At 55.6% G+C, this 14,644-nt stretch overlaps 1 protein-coding gene across 1 annotated transcript in view; it reads right to left on the minus strand.

Moving 5' to 3' along the window:
* The window catches only part of LOC122379048 (motile sperm domain-containing protein 2-like), a 36,924-nt gene extending 29,396 nt beyond the window's left edge, over positions 1–7,528 (minus strand). Inside the window, exon 1 of the mRNA XM_043360917.1 lies at positions 6,917–7,528. Within this exon, the coding sequence (XP_043216852.1) occupies positions 6,917–7,019 (103 nt within the window). The 5' untranslated portion in view covers positions 7,020–7,528. The remainder of the gene's footprint in view (positions 1–6,916) is intronic.
* Between the last annotated feature and the right edge of the window lie 7,116 nt (positions 7,529–14,644).

Consider the following 14,644-nt stretch of genomic DNA (forward strand, 5'->3'; position numbering starts at 1 on the left):
GGCGACAAGGACCGAGATTTCGGACTGGCGAGCAGCGGACGCACTCCGAGACACGCTGGGGATCGCGATCCGGTGCGTGGGAGGCCTGATTTGGCCTGGAGCGGAGTGGCGTGGCGGTCTTGGCAAGTTGAAGTTCCGAACAGTTTCGTGTCCTGCGTGTACCGAATTGCTCGCACCAGTGTGGCCATAGGGCGCCGGCGTGATTTTGCTGGATATTTTCGCTCGCGCGGCGGGACGGCGCGGCGGCCATCTTTGCATCCCGCCACGCGTGCGGCGGCGCGGCGGTGAGTGTGACGTCACGCGAGCTTCGGCGGTCTGCCGCAAGGGGGCAGCCGACGGCGGCGGGGCGCGGGGCCGCCAGTCGCCGGGTGTCGGCGGAGCGGTGCGGAAGTGCGAGGAAGTGCTGCGGCTCGTGCTGTTAACGGAGCGGCCGGCGGGCCGTGACCGGTGTGCGGAGGGTGGAACGCCCTCTTTGGATGCGGCAAGACACCACATTGGGGCCGGTCAGGTGTCGTCGATCCCCACCCACGCGAGGGTGTTGGTAGATTGACTTCACTGCCCCTGGATGCAGCAAGTAACTTCTTCCGCGTGACTGGCTGCCGTGTGGCCAGCGAGCGGCCGGGCAGTCCGTACGAGTGAGCGGTGGTGTGGCGGTCGGCGCCAGTGAGGTGATAGCCTGTGCGCGTGACCGACCTGTGGCTGCTGTGAGTGTGGTGTGCAGGCAATGGTCATGGAGGCCCAAGGGATGGCCTTCCCGCCTGTAGCGCGCTATTCCCCGGGCGGGGATTTTGGGAGGTGGCTGAGGGAGGTGGACAGGTACATGGCCGCCGTCGGCATTCAGGATTCAAACCGCAAGAGTGCCGTCCTCCTGCATCTGATCGGGCCAGACGTCGCCGACCTCGTGGACACCCTGCCGGAGGAGACCGACGCGACGGCGGAGGCCGACGACTACGACAAACTGAAAAAGAAGCTGACAGCGTACCTGTCCCCAGTAAGGAACACCGTGGCAGAGCGTTCCGCGTTCCACCAAATGCGGATGGAGGCATCGGAGGACCTAGAGCACTTTCTGGGGCGCCTCCGTGCCCAAATCGCGCTGTGCAGCTACCCCGCCACGGAAACGGACACAGAACTGAGGGATCAGTGCGTGCTGGGCTGCCGAGCGGGTCTCCAAGAGAAGCTTGTCCAGTTGGCGGCCTCTAAGGGGGACAAACTCACACTGGAGGAGGTCCGGCAGGCGGGCCGTGCCCACCGCGACCTCCAGCAGCTCGGCGCCCAGCTGGCTGCCACGCGCGTAACGGAGAGGCCAGCCGCCGTGGGCGACCAGCCGCCCTATCCGCCAGAGCCGCACTCCGTGGACGCGGTGGGCGGGCGGCCGGCCATTGGCCGGGCAGCGGCGCCGCGCGGACGGCGAGCGGTCCGCTGTTATCACTGCGGAACGCTGGGTCACCTGCGCCGCGACTGTCCTGCGCGACAGGACCAGCAGCAGCAGCAGCATCGGCCGGCAACAGGCAGGGGGCGCCCTGCCCAGCAGCAGCAGCCGCGGCGGCCGCGCGGCCGGGAGCGCGACGGCGGAACGGCTGACGGAGGCGGCGCCGACGGCAGGCGTCCAGAGACGCGGCGGTGCTTCAAGTGTAACAAGGTCGGACACCTGCGGCACCAGTGCCCTCAGAAGGACGATACAGACATGTGGGGCATCGACTTCGGCTTCGGGAGCATCAACTCGGTGAACCTGACGCAGGCAGTTACAGTCACCGTGCCGGTCAACGGGGTAAAAATCAACATGCTGGTGGACAGCGGCAGCCCCGTAACGGCGGTGGGGCGTGACACGCTCATCCCCGGTCTGCAGCTGAGGCCCAGCCCACTGCACCTCACCTCATTCACCGGTCACGTCATCCCTCTGATCGGTGAAGGTCAGGTGTCGGTGAGGTTCCGGGGGCGTGATCACCGTTTGCGACTGGTGGTGGTCGACCTGCCCGGCGAGAGACGGCTGCTGGGCCGCGACTGGATGTCGGCCCTGAACATCAGCGCGAGTGGCGAGGCTGCAGTACTGACCGTCGGACCGGGCGGCGTGGCCGCAGATCTGCAAGCGGTCTGTGATCGGCACGCGCCGGTGTTCGATGGCCGCCCGGGGCGGATCAAAGGGACCAAGGCGCACCTGGTCCTCAAACCCGACGCGCAGCCTGTGTCGAGGCCGGTACGTCTGCCTCCCTACGCGCTCAAACCAGCCGTGGAGCGGGAGCTGGACCGGTGGGTGGAAGCCGGTATAGCGGAGAAAATCGGACCAAACGACGCCCTGGGATGGGGCACTCCGCTGGTGACAGTCCCGCGTGCCGATGGAGGCATACGTTTGTGCGGAGACTACCGCCTGACGGTAAATCCGCAACTGCAGATGGCCACGCACCCGACGCCAACGCCGGAGGACATCTTCGCGAACGTCAGAGGACAGCAGTTCTGTAAACTCGACCTTAAGGACGCGTTCCTACAGCTGGAGCTCGGAGAGGAGTCACGTGACATGACGACCGTGGTCACACACCGAGGAAGGTACCGAATGCTCGCTCTGCCGTTCGGGATCTCGGCGTGCAGCTCAATTTTCCAATCAGCGATCGACCATATCCTGGATGGAATTGACGGCTGCGTGGCGTACCAGGACGATCTGCTCATCGCAGGCGCCGACCGGAAGGAGCTGGCGCAGCGGCTCGACCGAGTGCTGGCTCGCCTGGAGCAGCACGGGGTCAAACTGAAGCGAGAAAAGTGCCGCCTGGGACTCGATGAAGTGCAGTATCTCGGCTGGTGTATATCGGCGAACGGACTGCGGCCGGTGAAGGACAAGGTCCAAGCCGTGCTGGACATGCCGGACCCCAAGGACGTCAAGGCGCTGCGCAGCATCCTGGGTAGTATCACCTACTATCAGCGGCTGCTACCCAACCTGTCGACGCTGCTGGCGCCGCTCTACCGCCTGCTGCAGAAAGGGGTGCCGTGGGAATGGAGCAGCGAATGTCGACACGCGCTGACTCAGGTCAGACAGCTCCTGGCAGGAGACACGGTACTCAAGCGGTACGAGCCGGAGGCGCCGCTCAAGTTGGTAACGGACAGCAGCGAGGTCGGAGTGGGAGCAGTACTGACACAGCCCGACGGCGAAGGACTGGAGCGCCCAATAATGTACGCCTCCCGCACACTCACCGGCACCGAGAGGAAGTACCCGATGGTGGAAAAGGAGGCTCTGGCAGTGTCATTCGCCGTCAAACGGTTCGGGCAGTTCCTCTATGGCCGACGATGGACTCTCGTCACGGATAACAGAGCGCTGTCGCGTATCCTCTGTCCCGAACGCGAGCTGCCGACCCTCGCTGCGGCGAGACTACAGAGGTACGCACTGCAGCTCGCAGCCTTCACGTACGACGTCGAGCTGAGACCCTCGGAGAACATGCATCTGGCTGACAGCCTGTCCCGCATGGCGGTGCCGGGGCGCCCGCTACGTCCATCAGAAGACATGCACCTGGCGGACAGTCTGTCTCGTATGGCAGTGCCAGGCGGAGAGGTCGAGCCAGCGGACGCTGAGGACGACACCAGCGGCGGCTCGTATCTGCTGTTCATGGACGGTGTAGCTCCAGTTCTGACGGCCAAACAACTCGCGGCGGCGACACGCCGCGATCGGGTACTGTCGCGCGTCCTGACGTACGTGCACAGTGGGTGGCCCGGACAGGTGGAGCAGGAGCTGGCCCCGTTCCGTCAGAGGCGGGATGAGCTCTCCACGGACCTGGGATGTCTGCTCTGGGGTGGCAGGACGGTGGTTCCCCACTGCCTTCGGCAACAGGTGCTGGCAGAGCTGCACCAAGGTCACCTGGGCAGCGCCAAAATGAAAGGTGTGGCGCGCCGATACGTATGGTGGCCGGGCATGGACGCCGAGCTGGAGGCCCTGGCGCGTGACTGCGCGGCTTGCATGGAAAAGCGCGGGGCACCACCGCGTGCTGAACTTCACCCTTGGGAACCGACGGACAGCTGCTGGTTCAGGGTTCACATCGACTTCGCTGGACCTTTCCAGGGCTCTTTCTTTCTGATAGTGTATGACAGCTACTCGCGCTGGGTGGAGGCAGTGCCGATGCGTGAGACCAGCACGGAAAGCACTGTGCGTGTTCTGCGCGAAATGTTCGCCAGGTTTGGATTGCCGGTCCAGGTGGTCAGCGACAATGGACCCCAGCTGACCGCCACTGCGTTCTCCCAGTTCCTGAACTCGAATGGGATTCGGCACATCAGGACAGCGCCGTGGCATCCAAGTAGCAACGGGGCGGCGGAGCGCGCAGTGCAAACCGTAAAGAATGGCTTGAAAGCTGCACTCAAGGACGGAGGAACGCTTTCTCAGCGCCTACAGCGGTTCTTGATGGCATACCGGGTGGCGCCACACGCGACCACGGGGAGGTCTCCAGCGGAAATGATGCTGGGACGGAACGTGCGAACCAACCTGGACCTCCTAAAGCCGGATGTGGACGTGCGGCAGCGCGAGGAAAAACTTCGCCAGTGGCAGGCCGGTAGGCCAGGTCACAACAGGCAGTTCTCGATCGGAGACCACGTCTGGACACGGGCCTACGGTGGACCGTCCAAGTGGCGGCGGGGCGTCATCACCGCCCAGACGGGCCCGCTGTCGTTCGAAGTGGACGTGGGGAGCGCGATCTGGTCCCGACACGCCGATCAGCTCCGTCATGCTGGCGCGCCCCGCGACCCCGACACGCCTGCCGAGCCCAGTGCAGTCCCCGGACCCGGCGCAGTCGGCCGGCCGGGCGCGACTCACGGCGACGGCATCGTCAGCGGACGCGGCGCGGCCAGCGGGCCTGACGCTGTCGGTGGTACCGGTCAGCGGCAGCGGTTCGGGAGCGGCCAGGAGCCCGGACACGGTCCCGGTCAGCAGCGTCACGAGCAGCGGCCCGGTACCGGGGCGGCCGGCGGCTCAGGTGCGGCCAGCAGCCCGGACACGGGCACGGTCCCGGTCAGCAGCGGTACTGGCAGCGACCCGGTACCGGCCAGCGGCACCTGCACACCCGGCCGATCTCCTGCAGAGGGTAGACCCGGTACGGACGCCGGCAGCAGCGCCGACACCACTGGTCGGCCAGAAACAGACGGGTCGCCAGACTCGCCCAGAGTCGGCGAGGACAGAGACAGACAGCTGGGAACGGGAAACGGCGCCAGCGCGGCGGATCAGCCGGTAACTGCTGGCACACAAGCAGTGAACGCCGGAGCTGGGACCAGCACACGCGGCGGCCGCCGGTCCGGCAGGCGCCGGAAAGCAACCCGCCGACTTATAATGGAACTGTGATTGAAACGAACAGGTCGTATACTGTGAGCCAATCTTTGTGTGATTCTCTGTAACCTTACCGCCACGAATAAGTGAGGGGCAGCGACCTTTTGTTCCCACACCATGACTCCCCGGTGTCTTGAGAAGCTGGACTTGTGTTTTTTTTTATCGTCGTTGCACTCTGATATGTTCGTTACCTCTTCGCATGGTACCGTGCGTTCGATTTTAAGGAGGGCGATGCGTCGGGGAAATTGACGTAAAGCAGCTGTTTGTAGAGGTCGATGTTTGGATTTTTTTTTGGTTGTGTTTTTGTACGCCGGTGGGATTAACGCGTTGTTTAGTTACAAGCCCGAACGCTGATGTGGTTACACCCATTTTAATTAAGGAGGGTAAGGTGTGGTGGCGTCGCCCGTTAATGTTAACAGGACTCCCTCCGCCGGTAGAAATCCCCCTGCTTTGGCAGCATTGTTACCGTGCCCGCGTAGATGGCAGCACGTGGGGAGATGGGAGTCGCGCGCCGCCCCCGGCACGGTCCGGGTAGGATCCGTGTAAACGTGTGATCGTGGATCGCGCAGCCAAGTATAAACCTGCCCAAGAACCGCATAGTCTCGCCAGTCGGCTCACGACACAACATCCACGGTAGCTGCCTATAAACACGATAGTGCAAAGTAAAAGACAACAGATTAAATTATGAATGCACCGAGCCTGGTAAACGGACTGGCCAATGACGACAATGACGAACGACTTTGCTGCTGGAATATACCAACCAGCCGTGACTGTGACTGCATACACAGTATGTAGTATGTACACACATACGAGCATTCGAGCGTTGAAGTCACCGCTGGTGACATACTACAATCGGTAAATGTTCAATTGTTCACGTCAGGTCAAGTAACACTTTGCAAGTATATATATGTCCATCGTTCATGGTGTACGCGTGCTCCCTCTGATCGTTATGATGGAGTGACTCGAATGGAGGGTGCAGCCGGTGTCAATTCGACGACGGATACACTTGCCGAGACTTGTGATGTGCATTGTTATGTTCAATGTTCATACAATATAAAACTTGAATGTTTTTTGGTACCGTGAACCCGAGACTGGGAATGGTTGAAAAATTGTTATTGCAATTAACATGATACTGCATAGTGTCGACGAGAGTCGTGTCGTGCAGCCACAAACGGTACAGGTTCTTATCGAGCACAAAGAGCACAAATCTTGGGAGCTAATACAACTGACGGCTTATGATGGCAAGAACAAAATAAGCTTCTCGAACGGTACTGTAACTCCGTGTAGAAATGTGTCGCCGTAAAAATGTGTCGCCTTCCTTATAACATTAAACATCACCAGCTAATGGTGTTCAAACTCGTCAAAGACTCGCATCATGATTCAAAGCAAAACGTGAAATATTTCGGTTGATGGTAAATAATAATGCGTCCATCATTAGGTATTCAATGTGTTTTGCAGGCTCATGACAGATACAAATCGTCTGAATCATTAATTTCATGATGGCCATTGCGGTTGGTAGGCAGCGGTATACCACACACCACGGTAGGTCACCCGTCCCACCGTTTCCGGCCACCGCCCCCACACGTCACCGGATACGTTCGGCCGCTGTGGCCGATCAGGACTCACCTCGCACCTCCTCCTTCTCCACCGCCTCGAGGAACCTGCGACGGAGCGCAGCCGCCTGCGAGTCGCTCACGTCCGACACCGAGTAGATGACGGGGCCGGTCATCTTCGGCAGACGCTGCTGCTGGTACTTTCAGAGAGCTCACAGCACGGACAGTCCACAGAGGGGCGGTAGGCTGGGACAGCCTAAGCGCAGCCTTAGTACAGGTAACAGAGCGGTCCGAGAACGGTTTGAGAACGGCTTAAATCGTAGCTGCAGTAGAACGAGGCAGGCGGTCCGGCTGCAGCGTACCGGCACTCCGTTCGGTGGCTAGGTCTCGGACACAGCTATGGCACAGTTCAGCGCGTCTAGCACGCTCGGTCGCTCCCCGCTCCGTACGCACCTCTCTCGCACGAAGGTCGCGCTCCAACTGACGGGCCGGGGGCGCCGGCGGGCCGCGGGCCGCTCCACCTTGAGAGGGAGACGGCCGACCGGCCGCCGGCGCGGGACCGGTCCCGCCGTACCGAGACGGTCCGGCCTGCACGCTGCAGCCGCCGGGATCAGCGGCGGTCCCCGGAACCCAAGGCCTCGCGGGATGACCACCGGCTGACGGAGGATGGCGCTCGGACCGCGGCGCGCCGGGCAGGTGAGGCCACCGCGCGCTGGGACGTGTGACTCATCGACAGGGAATTGCGCGAGCCGCGAGCTCATCGGCACAGGACAGCGATTGGATCTTTCGGTTTCCTACAAAGGTTCGCCTCGCCCGAGAGTTTAAACCCCACCATCCCCTTCCGACCCTAATTGAGGTAAAAAACAGCCGTGCGGAAAAAACGAGCGAGGTGAAGAGCCGCGATATTGGCACTACCTTGCTCGACACGCTCAGGTGTGTCGAATAATATTTTTTGCTTTGTTTTGTTTGGAAGAGGCCAACATAGGATGAATCAGGTCCAGTCAGGTCACAGCCGCTCAGGTTACAGAGTTGATCGAATGAGGTCATGGATAGGTATCGCACATCACACGATTCAGCTGCAGCAGAACTTCTGAAGTCAATGTGTGGCTTTTCCAACTCGCTAGGTCAACTTGATCGGGAGTTATTGACGAAAAATTCTGATCACTTTGATGACGTGATAGGTTTGTCTTATCTACCTATCTCTTCAGCTTCAAGCAAAGTCCTACAAAGTGCCCAAAACTAAAGTATCGGACCTTGCAAGGAGTATATGAAATTACGACTCCATGCCCTTGAGATAATGTTAGATCGCCTCCGGCGTTAGCACTCACCTTTGTCTGTCGCTGTCGATCAGCAACTGTCCCTTGAGTCTCAACGGACCGTAGCAACTGTCTATACGTCCATCACTGCCTGTCCCTGTCTGCCAACGTTCGTCATTCTGGCTGACACCGTTACCGAATTTCCCCGATTTATTTGATTGAAGGTAATGGTAAAGTCAAGTGACCGATGGTCCGACCTGGATGCAGGTGACTTTTATCTGAAAAATCCAAGACGCAAGTAGGTAGGTAAGTACCTATAGTCGACTACAGAATGATGTTCCACTTCAGTAGCGGCGGAAGACCTTCAATTAACCCTCGCCCTGGCAGGGGGGGGGGGTCGATGCGACCCCCCCTAAGGTTTTTCGAAGATAGCGTAAAAACGGCGGCGCGCAGCGCCGCCAAATTTGGCACAGCCTATGGGGCAACCTTTTTACATACGACCTGAAAATTTCAGGTCCGGGTGACCTTGGGTCAGGTCACCAGGTCAGAAAAACCGGTACAAGGTCATGGTCAAATTTCAGTTTTCTTTTTGCACCTGTCCAACTCACAGTTTTGCACTGATTTCCTTCAAACTTTCAGGATGTGCTAAGTTCACCGAGTTGTATAACATATAGTTCGGGTTTTTTGAGGTCACTGACCTGAGGTCAGTTAGAGGTCATTACGTCGTAATGTTAAGCCTATGGGAAAATACTAAATTCGGAAAATACTGGAGATATCCGCTTCGTTCTATCACTTTTGTGCTTTGAAACCACAGTACTTAACAGCAGGTCACTTGGTGCTTCTTTGTTTGGTGTACTTATCCATGGGTCAGGTCAAATGAGGTCAACTGAGGTCAAATGACGTTTTTGCCAATAACTTGGCACATAATGACGCTAGAGCTTAAAAAATGGTATCATTGTGTTCCTGGTGATCAGCCGAATCGAATGATTTGCGATATGATGCAATTTGGTTAACTTTAACTTAATTTATTAATTTAAGTTTACTTAAAATTTAAGAAAAACTTTAAGTACACTTAAGCAAGCTAAAAAGTATATCATTCGACGCGCCTTGACGTGCTGAGTTCACTGGTGCTTTTCTTTTTGCTCTATCTTAATTAGATCAAAAGTTATAAGCGAAATACTTTTGACCTATTTTTAGCGAAATTTTTACATTTATACCCCCCAAAACCCCCCTAAATATTGACCTAGAGCAATCAAATTTGCACAGGGGCGAGAACTCCAGGGGGCCCACCTACCTACCAAATTTCGTGTTTCTAGGTGCCATAGGAGCCAATCGCGAGGGGGGGGGGTCGCATCGACCCCCCCCCCTGCCAGGCCGTGTTATGAAAAATGCCCTGCCAGGGCGAGGGTTAAGGAGGGGCACTGCCAAATTTTTGTCCCATTCTTTCCATGCAACGCCCATAGGGCTAATGTTAAAATGACAAAATCAAAGGAGGGCACGGTGCCCTGGTGCCCTCCCCATTCCGCCGCCTATGTTCCACTTTTCACAGCACCACCACACCCTGCTAACAGGCAGAGGCGCAACCAATGGGGGGGCACACTGGGCATTTGCCCCCTCCGTCAGCTTTGAAGGCGCCCTCGAGGCAAATGCCGCCCCTGCGCACGAAAAGGATTTGCAGGCGCCGAAGGCGCCTGCAAATCCTTTTAAAATGTGAGCATGCAGTCTACAAAAGTGTCATGCCGCCCTCAGAAAGAACAAGGCCGCCCGCTGAGGTGTTTTACCGCCCTCCACCGGTTTACATGCAGTCCAAAAATGCGTTATGCCGCCTTACAAAAGAGTAATGCCGCCCTCTGAGGTAACATGCCGCCCTCTGTGGTCAGTACGCCGCCCTCCAACGGTTTGCATGCAGGCAACGAAATGGCGTTATGCCGCCCTCAGAAAGAACAATGCCACCTTATGAGGTGTTATGCCGCCCTCTGTGACCGCTATGCCACCCTCTAACGGCTTGCATGCAGTCCACAAAAGATGTTGTGCCCCCTCAGAAAGAACAATGCAGCCCTTTGAGGTGTTATCCCGCCCTCTGTGGTCGATACACTACCTGCTAGCAGCTTGCATGCAGTCCACAAAAGGTATTATGTTGCCCTCATAAAGAACAATGCCGCCCTCCGAAAGAACAATGCCGCCCCCCCCGTGGTAAGTACGCCGCCCTCTAACGGCTTGCATGCAGGTAACAAAAGGCGTTATTCCGTCCTCAGCAAGAACAATGCCGCCCTCTGTGATGTTATGCCGCCTTCTGTGGTCGATACGCCGCCCTCTAACTGTTTACATACATTTCACAAAAGGTGCCGTCCTCAGAATAATGCCGCTCTCTGAGGGGTCATGTCACCCTCCGTGATCAATACGCCGCCTTTCATTAGCAACATGCTTGGACATCGACGTCATCAGACCAATCATACAAGACGAACTACTTTACGTGCGCCCCAAAATGCCGCCCTTGTCAGAGTGCCGCCCCTCCCTTCCGACTGAGTGCCGCCCCTCAGCTATGAAGTGCCGCTCTCTGAAGCATGTGCCGCCCCTCGGCTGAGCTCGCGCCGCCTGTCTAAGCAAGTCTGACCATTTGACCAGCTTTTTTTTTCGCGCGTAGATGCCCCTGGCAACATGTTGCCCTGTGGAATATTAACCCGCGCCCCGTAGGGCTAGCGGGGGACCCTACCACCCGTAGGGTTCGGCCCCCCCCCCCCTAAGATCTCGGAAAGTTACCGGCCGATTTTCAAAATTCAAACGGAGTTCGATAGCCCCACCCGATAACTACCTTATGACCAAATTTCATTGACCTAGGTCAAACCGATGACGTCACAGGTCAGGTCAAAGGTCAAATTTTCACCGTTCACAGGCATTTCAAGAAATGTGTTGTGAAATCGAGTAAATTGGTAATTTATCGAAAACCATCGATGGTACATTGTTCGTCAAATACATACCTTGCTATCTGAGGTCACTGATACCAGGTCAGGTCACAGCGAGGTCAGGTCACCGGGGTCACAATATGAAAGTGTCGTGTGACACATGTTTTATGGTCCATTTTACATGACAAATGCGATTATGTGGGTTAGGCAGTCTTTGCGGCCAGCCTAGGTCACGTTTCGGTTAAGGTCAGGTCAAGGTCAGGTCAAATTAGGTCAAATTTCAAAGTTGATATTTTTGCATAAAATGGGTATCGATTCGATGCAGCTCGTCACGGGGAGTCTAATGGTGCTCTTTGTTTTGCTCTACGAGGTCCAGAATCGCCAAAACTTGAGTTTGAAACTTTGACGTCACCATTTTAGAAGTTTTTTCGCTATAACTTGGCCAAAAAACGAGGTATCGATATTTGGTATGGAGATAGAAGACGGTAGGTACTATCACATATATTCCGATTTTTTCGAACTTCAAAAAACGTTTTGGATTTTTTGGCTAATATATCCAAAAATATATCCGAATCTTTTTTGATTTTTGGGGGTCAAAACTCAAAAATTTCAAAAATCCGAGATCGCAGTTTTGTAGCCCTGTCAATTTTACACCTTTTATGTCTTGATCATTTTTCTGTATCTTCAAAGCTATAGGCCTGAGTGGTCTTCTTGCGAAGGTCTTTTTCGGTCGAAAATGACAGAACATGACGTCATTCTGACGTCATTTGTGGCCAACCTATCATAGCCTCTGGAAAAATTTTGGTCACAATGTGTAAAATTGATGCCCAGAGGGGTCCTGAAAGTTTGGTGGCGATATCGCCAGCCGTTTAGGAGATATCGACCAAAAAGGACAGGGGGGGGGGGCGTTTCGGCCCCCCCCTACGGGGCGCGGGGAGTCATTCTGCCGCCCTACTAGTTGTTATAAATCGACCCCCAAATATATCATTGCACCTAGGAAGGAATGATACCGAGTTTTGAAACAATTTTGCCGCTCTCGAATCATTCTATATCGCCCTCAATAGACAATAGACATGGCACCTCCATTCGAAGGTACGCATTCAAAAGTATCTTGTCACTATGGTAGTAGAGATGCAGGTCTGAGGAAATATTTAACGAAACATAAATGTGGCATGTGTCGTATGTAGCGAGTTTTGGTTCGCATGTCTCCGTCCCCCTCACTCACAGAGTCGTGTAGCGCCGACCTAGGTCACGCAATGGAAAGGCACGGGCACATTGTGTGGGACTCATACACTAAATTATCTTTTTATTTTATTTTAATGAATTTACCAAATCAAGTGGACGAAATCCGAGGAGAAACAAATTTGGAGGGGTAGGTTGGTGCCGCCCACCTGGGCAAAAACTGCGCCCCCTAGTGCTGTGCCCCCTCCGAAATATTTTTCTGGTTGCGCGCCTGCTAACAGGTGTGGTGACGTCTGTGGCTCGTCGTGCCGCCTGTGGCGCGTTGTCTGTGAACGGCGCTCGGCCTCCACACCAGTGCCCAACTGGTGCGCCGAGCGACGATCTGCGACCTGCGTGCCACCTGTTGGCCGCAGCTGAAGATGTGCGTTGCCCCCGTTCACGCATTGCAGCGCTGTCTGCATCCGCCACCTGGCGGCCATAGTTGGAGTTATTAGTAACTTCCGTTACGTCCCTCTCTCTGCCTGTGACCGCCGCCGCGTCTGGTCGACGAACGGACCGGCTCGTGTTAATTCGTAATAAATCCGCTGTCACTGTAGTGAACCTCTTTCCATTTTACGGGGCGACTGGCGCAGGCAATTATTTGCCTGGAGTGGTAGGCTGTGCCGCATCACACGGGCTGAGTTTACAAATTATAGTTTTGTCCCAATGCTCACAATCGACACGCTTAATTGCGTGATAAACGACACAACTTAGCAGTTAGCGCTCTGGTCAACTGATAGCTATTAGCCTCTAAGGAGTGGAACATCATTCTGCAGTCGACTACACATACGAGTACGCGATACGATTGCGCGATACAGTTTTTTAGGGGACAACACTATTCGACCACCACCCTTGCAGCCATTCTATAACTCAGGAACTACTGGACCGATCGGAACGAACGAAACACCATTCGAATCACGGGGTACGATCTTATCAGCCGTTTCGAAGCTCGTGACCCCAGGTGACCTCGGTGACCTCAAGAGGTCAACTCGGCATTGACGCCTATTGCAGCCATTCTATAACTCAGGAACTACTCAGCCGATCGCGACGAAAATACCACCAGTCGAATCAGCGTATGCGATATCATCAGCCGTTTCGAATATGGTGACCTCAGACGACCTCGGTGACCTCAAAAGGTCAACTTTACGTTTTCGCCTATTGCAGCCATTCTATAACTCAGGAACTACAGGGCCGATCGTGACGAAAACACCACCAGTCGATTCAGCATATGTGATTTCATTAGCCGTTTTGAATATGGTGACCTCAGGTGACCTCGGTGACCTCAAAAGGTCAATTTTACGTTTTCGCCTATTGCAGCCATTCTATAACTCAGGAAATACTGGGCCGATCGCGACAAAAACACCACCAGTCGATTCAGCGTATGCGATTTCATCAGCCGTTTCGAATATGGTGACCTCAAGTGACCTCAGTGACCTCAAGAGGTCAACTCGGCATTGACGCCTATTGCAGCCATTCTATAACTCAGGAACTACTGGGCCAATCGCGACGAAAACGCCACCAGTCGAATCATCGTATGCCATTTCATCAGCCGTTTCGAATATGGTGACCTCAGGTGACCTTGGTGACCTTGGGAGGTCACATGACCGTTGTGGCCTATGGCAGCCATTCTATAACTCAGGAACTACTGGGCCGATCGCGACGGAAATATATACCACGAGTCAAATCAGCGTATGCGATTTCATCAGCCGTTTCGAATATGGTGACCTCAGGTGACCTCGGTGACCTTGGGAGGTCACATGACCAGGTCACCGAGGTCACCTGAGGTCACCATATTCGAAACAGCTGATGAAATCGCATACCGGCTGATTCGACTGGTGGTGTTTTCGTCGCAATCGGTCCAGTAGTTCCTGAGTTATAGAATGGCTGCCATAGGCCACAACGGTCATGTGACCTCCCAAGGTCACCGAGGTCACCTGAGGTCACCATATTCGAAACGGCTGTTGAAATCGCATAGGCATACGCTGATTCGACTGGTGGTGTTTTCGTCACGATCGGCCCAGTAGTTCCCGAGTTAAAAAAAAATGGCTGCAATAGGCGAAAACGTAAAGTTGACGTTTTAAGGTCACCGAGGTCACCTGAGGTCACCATATTCAAAACGGCTGATGAAATCGCATACGCTGAATCGACTGGTGGTGTTTTCGTCACGATTGGCCCAGTAGTTCCTGAGTTATAGAATGGCTGCAATTTAGGCGAAAACGTAAAGTTGACCTTTTGAGGTCACTGAGCTCACCTGAGGTCACCATATTCAAAACGACTGATGAAATCGAATATGCTGATTCGACTGGTAGTGTTTTCGTCGCGATCGACCCATTAGTTCCTGAGTTATAGAATGGCTGCAATTGGCGTCAATGCCGAGTTGACCTCTTGAGGTCACCGAGGTCACCTGGGGTCACGAGCTTC

Source organism: Amphibalanus amphitrite, unplaced genomic scaffold, assembly GCF_019059575.1.
Source record: "Amphibalanus amphitrite isolate SeventyFive unplaced genomic scaffold, NRLGWU_Aamphi_draft 000070F_arrow, whole genome shotgun sequence".
Classification (NCBI taxonomy): domain Eukaryota; kingdom Metazoa; phylum Arthropoda; class Thecostraca; order Balanomorpha; family Balanidae; genus Amphibalanus; species Amphibalanus amphitrite.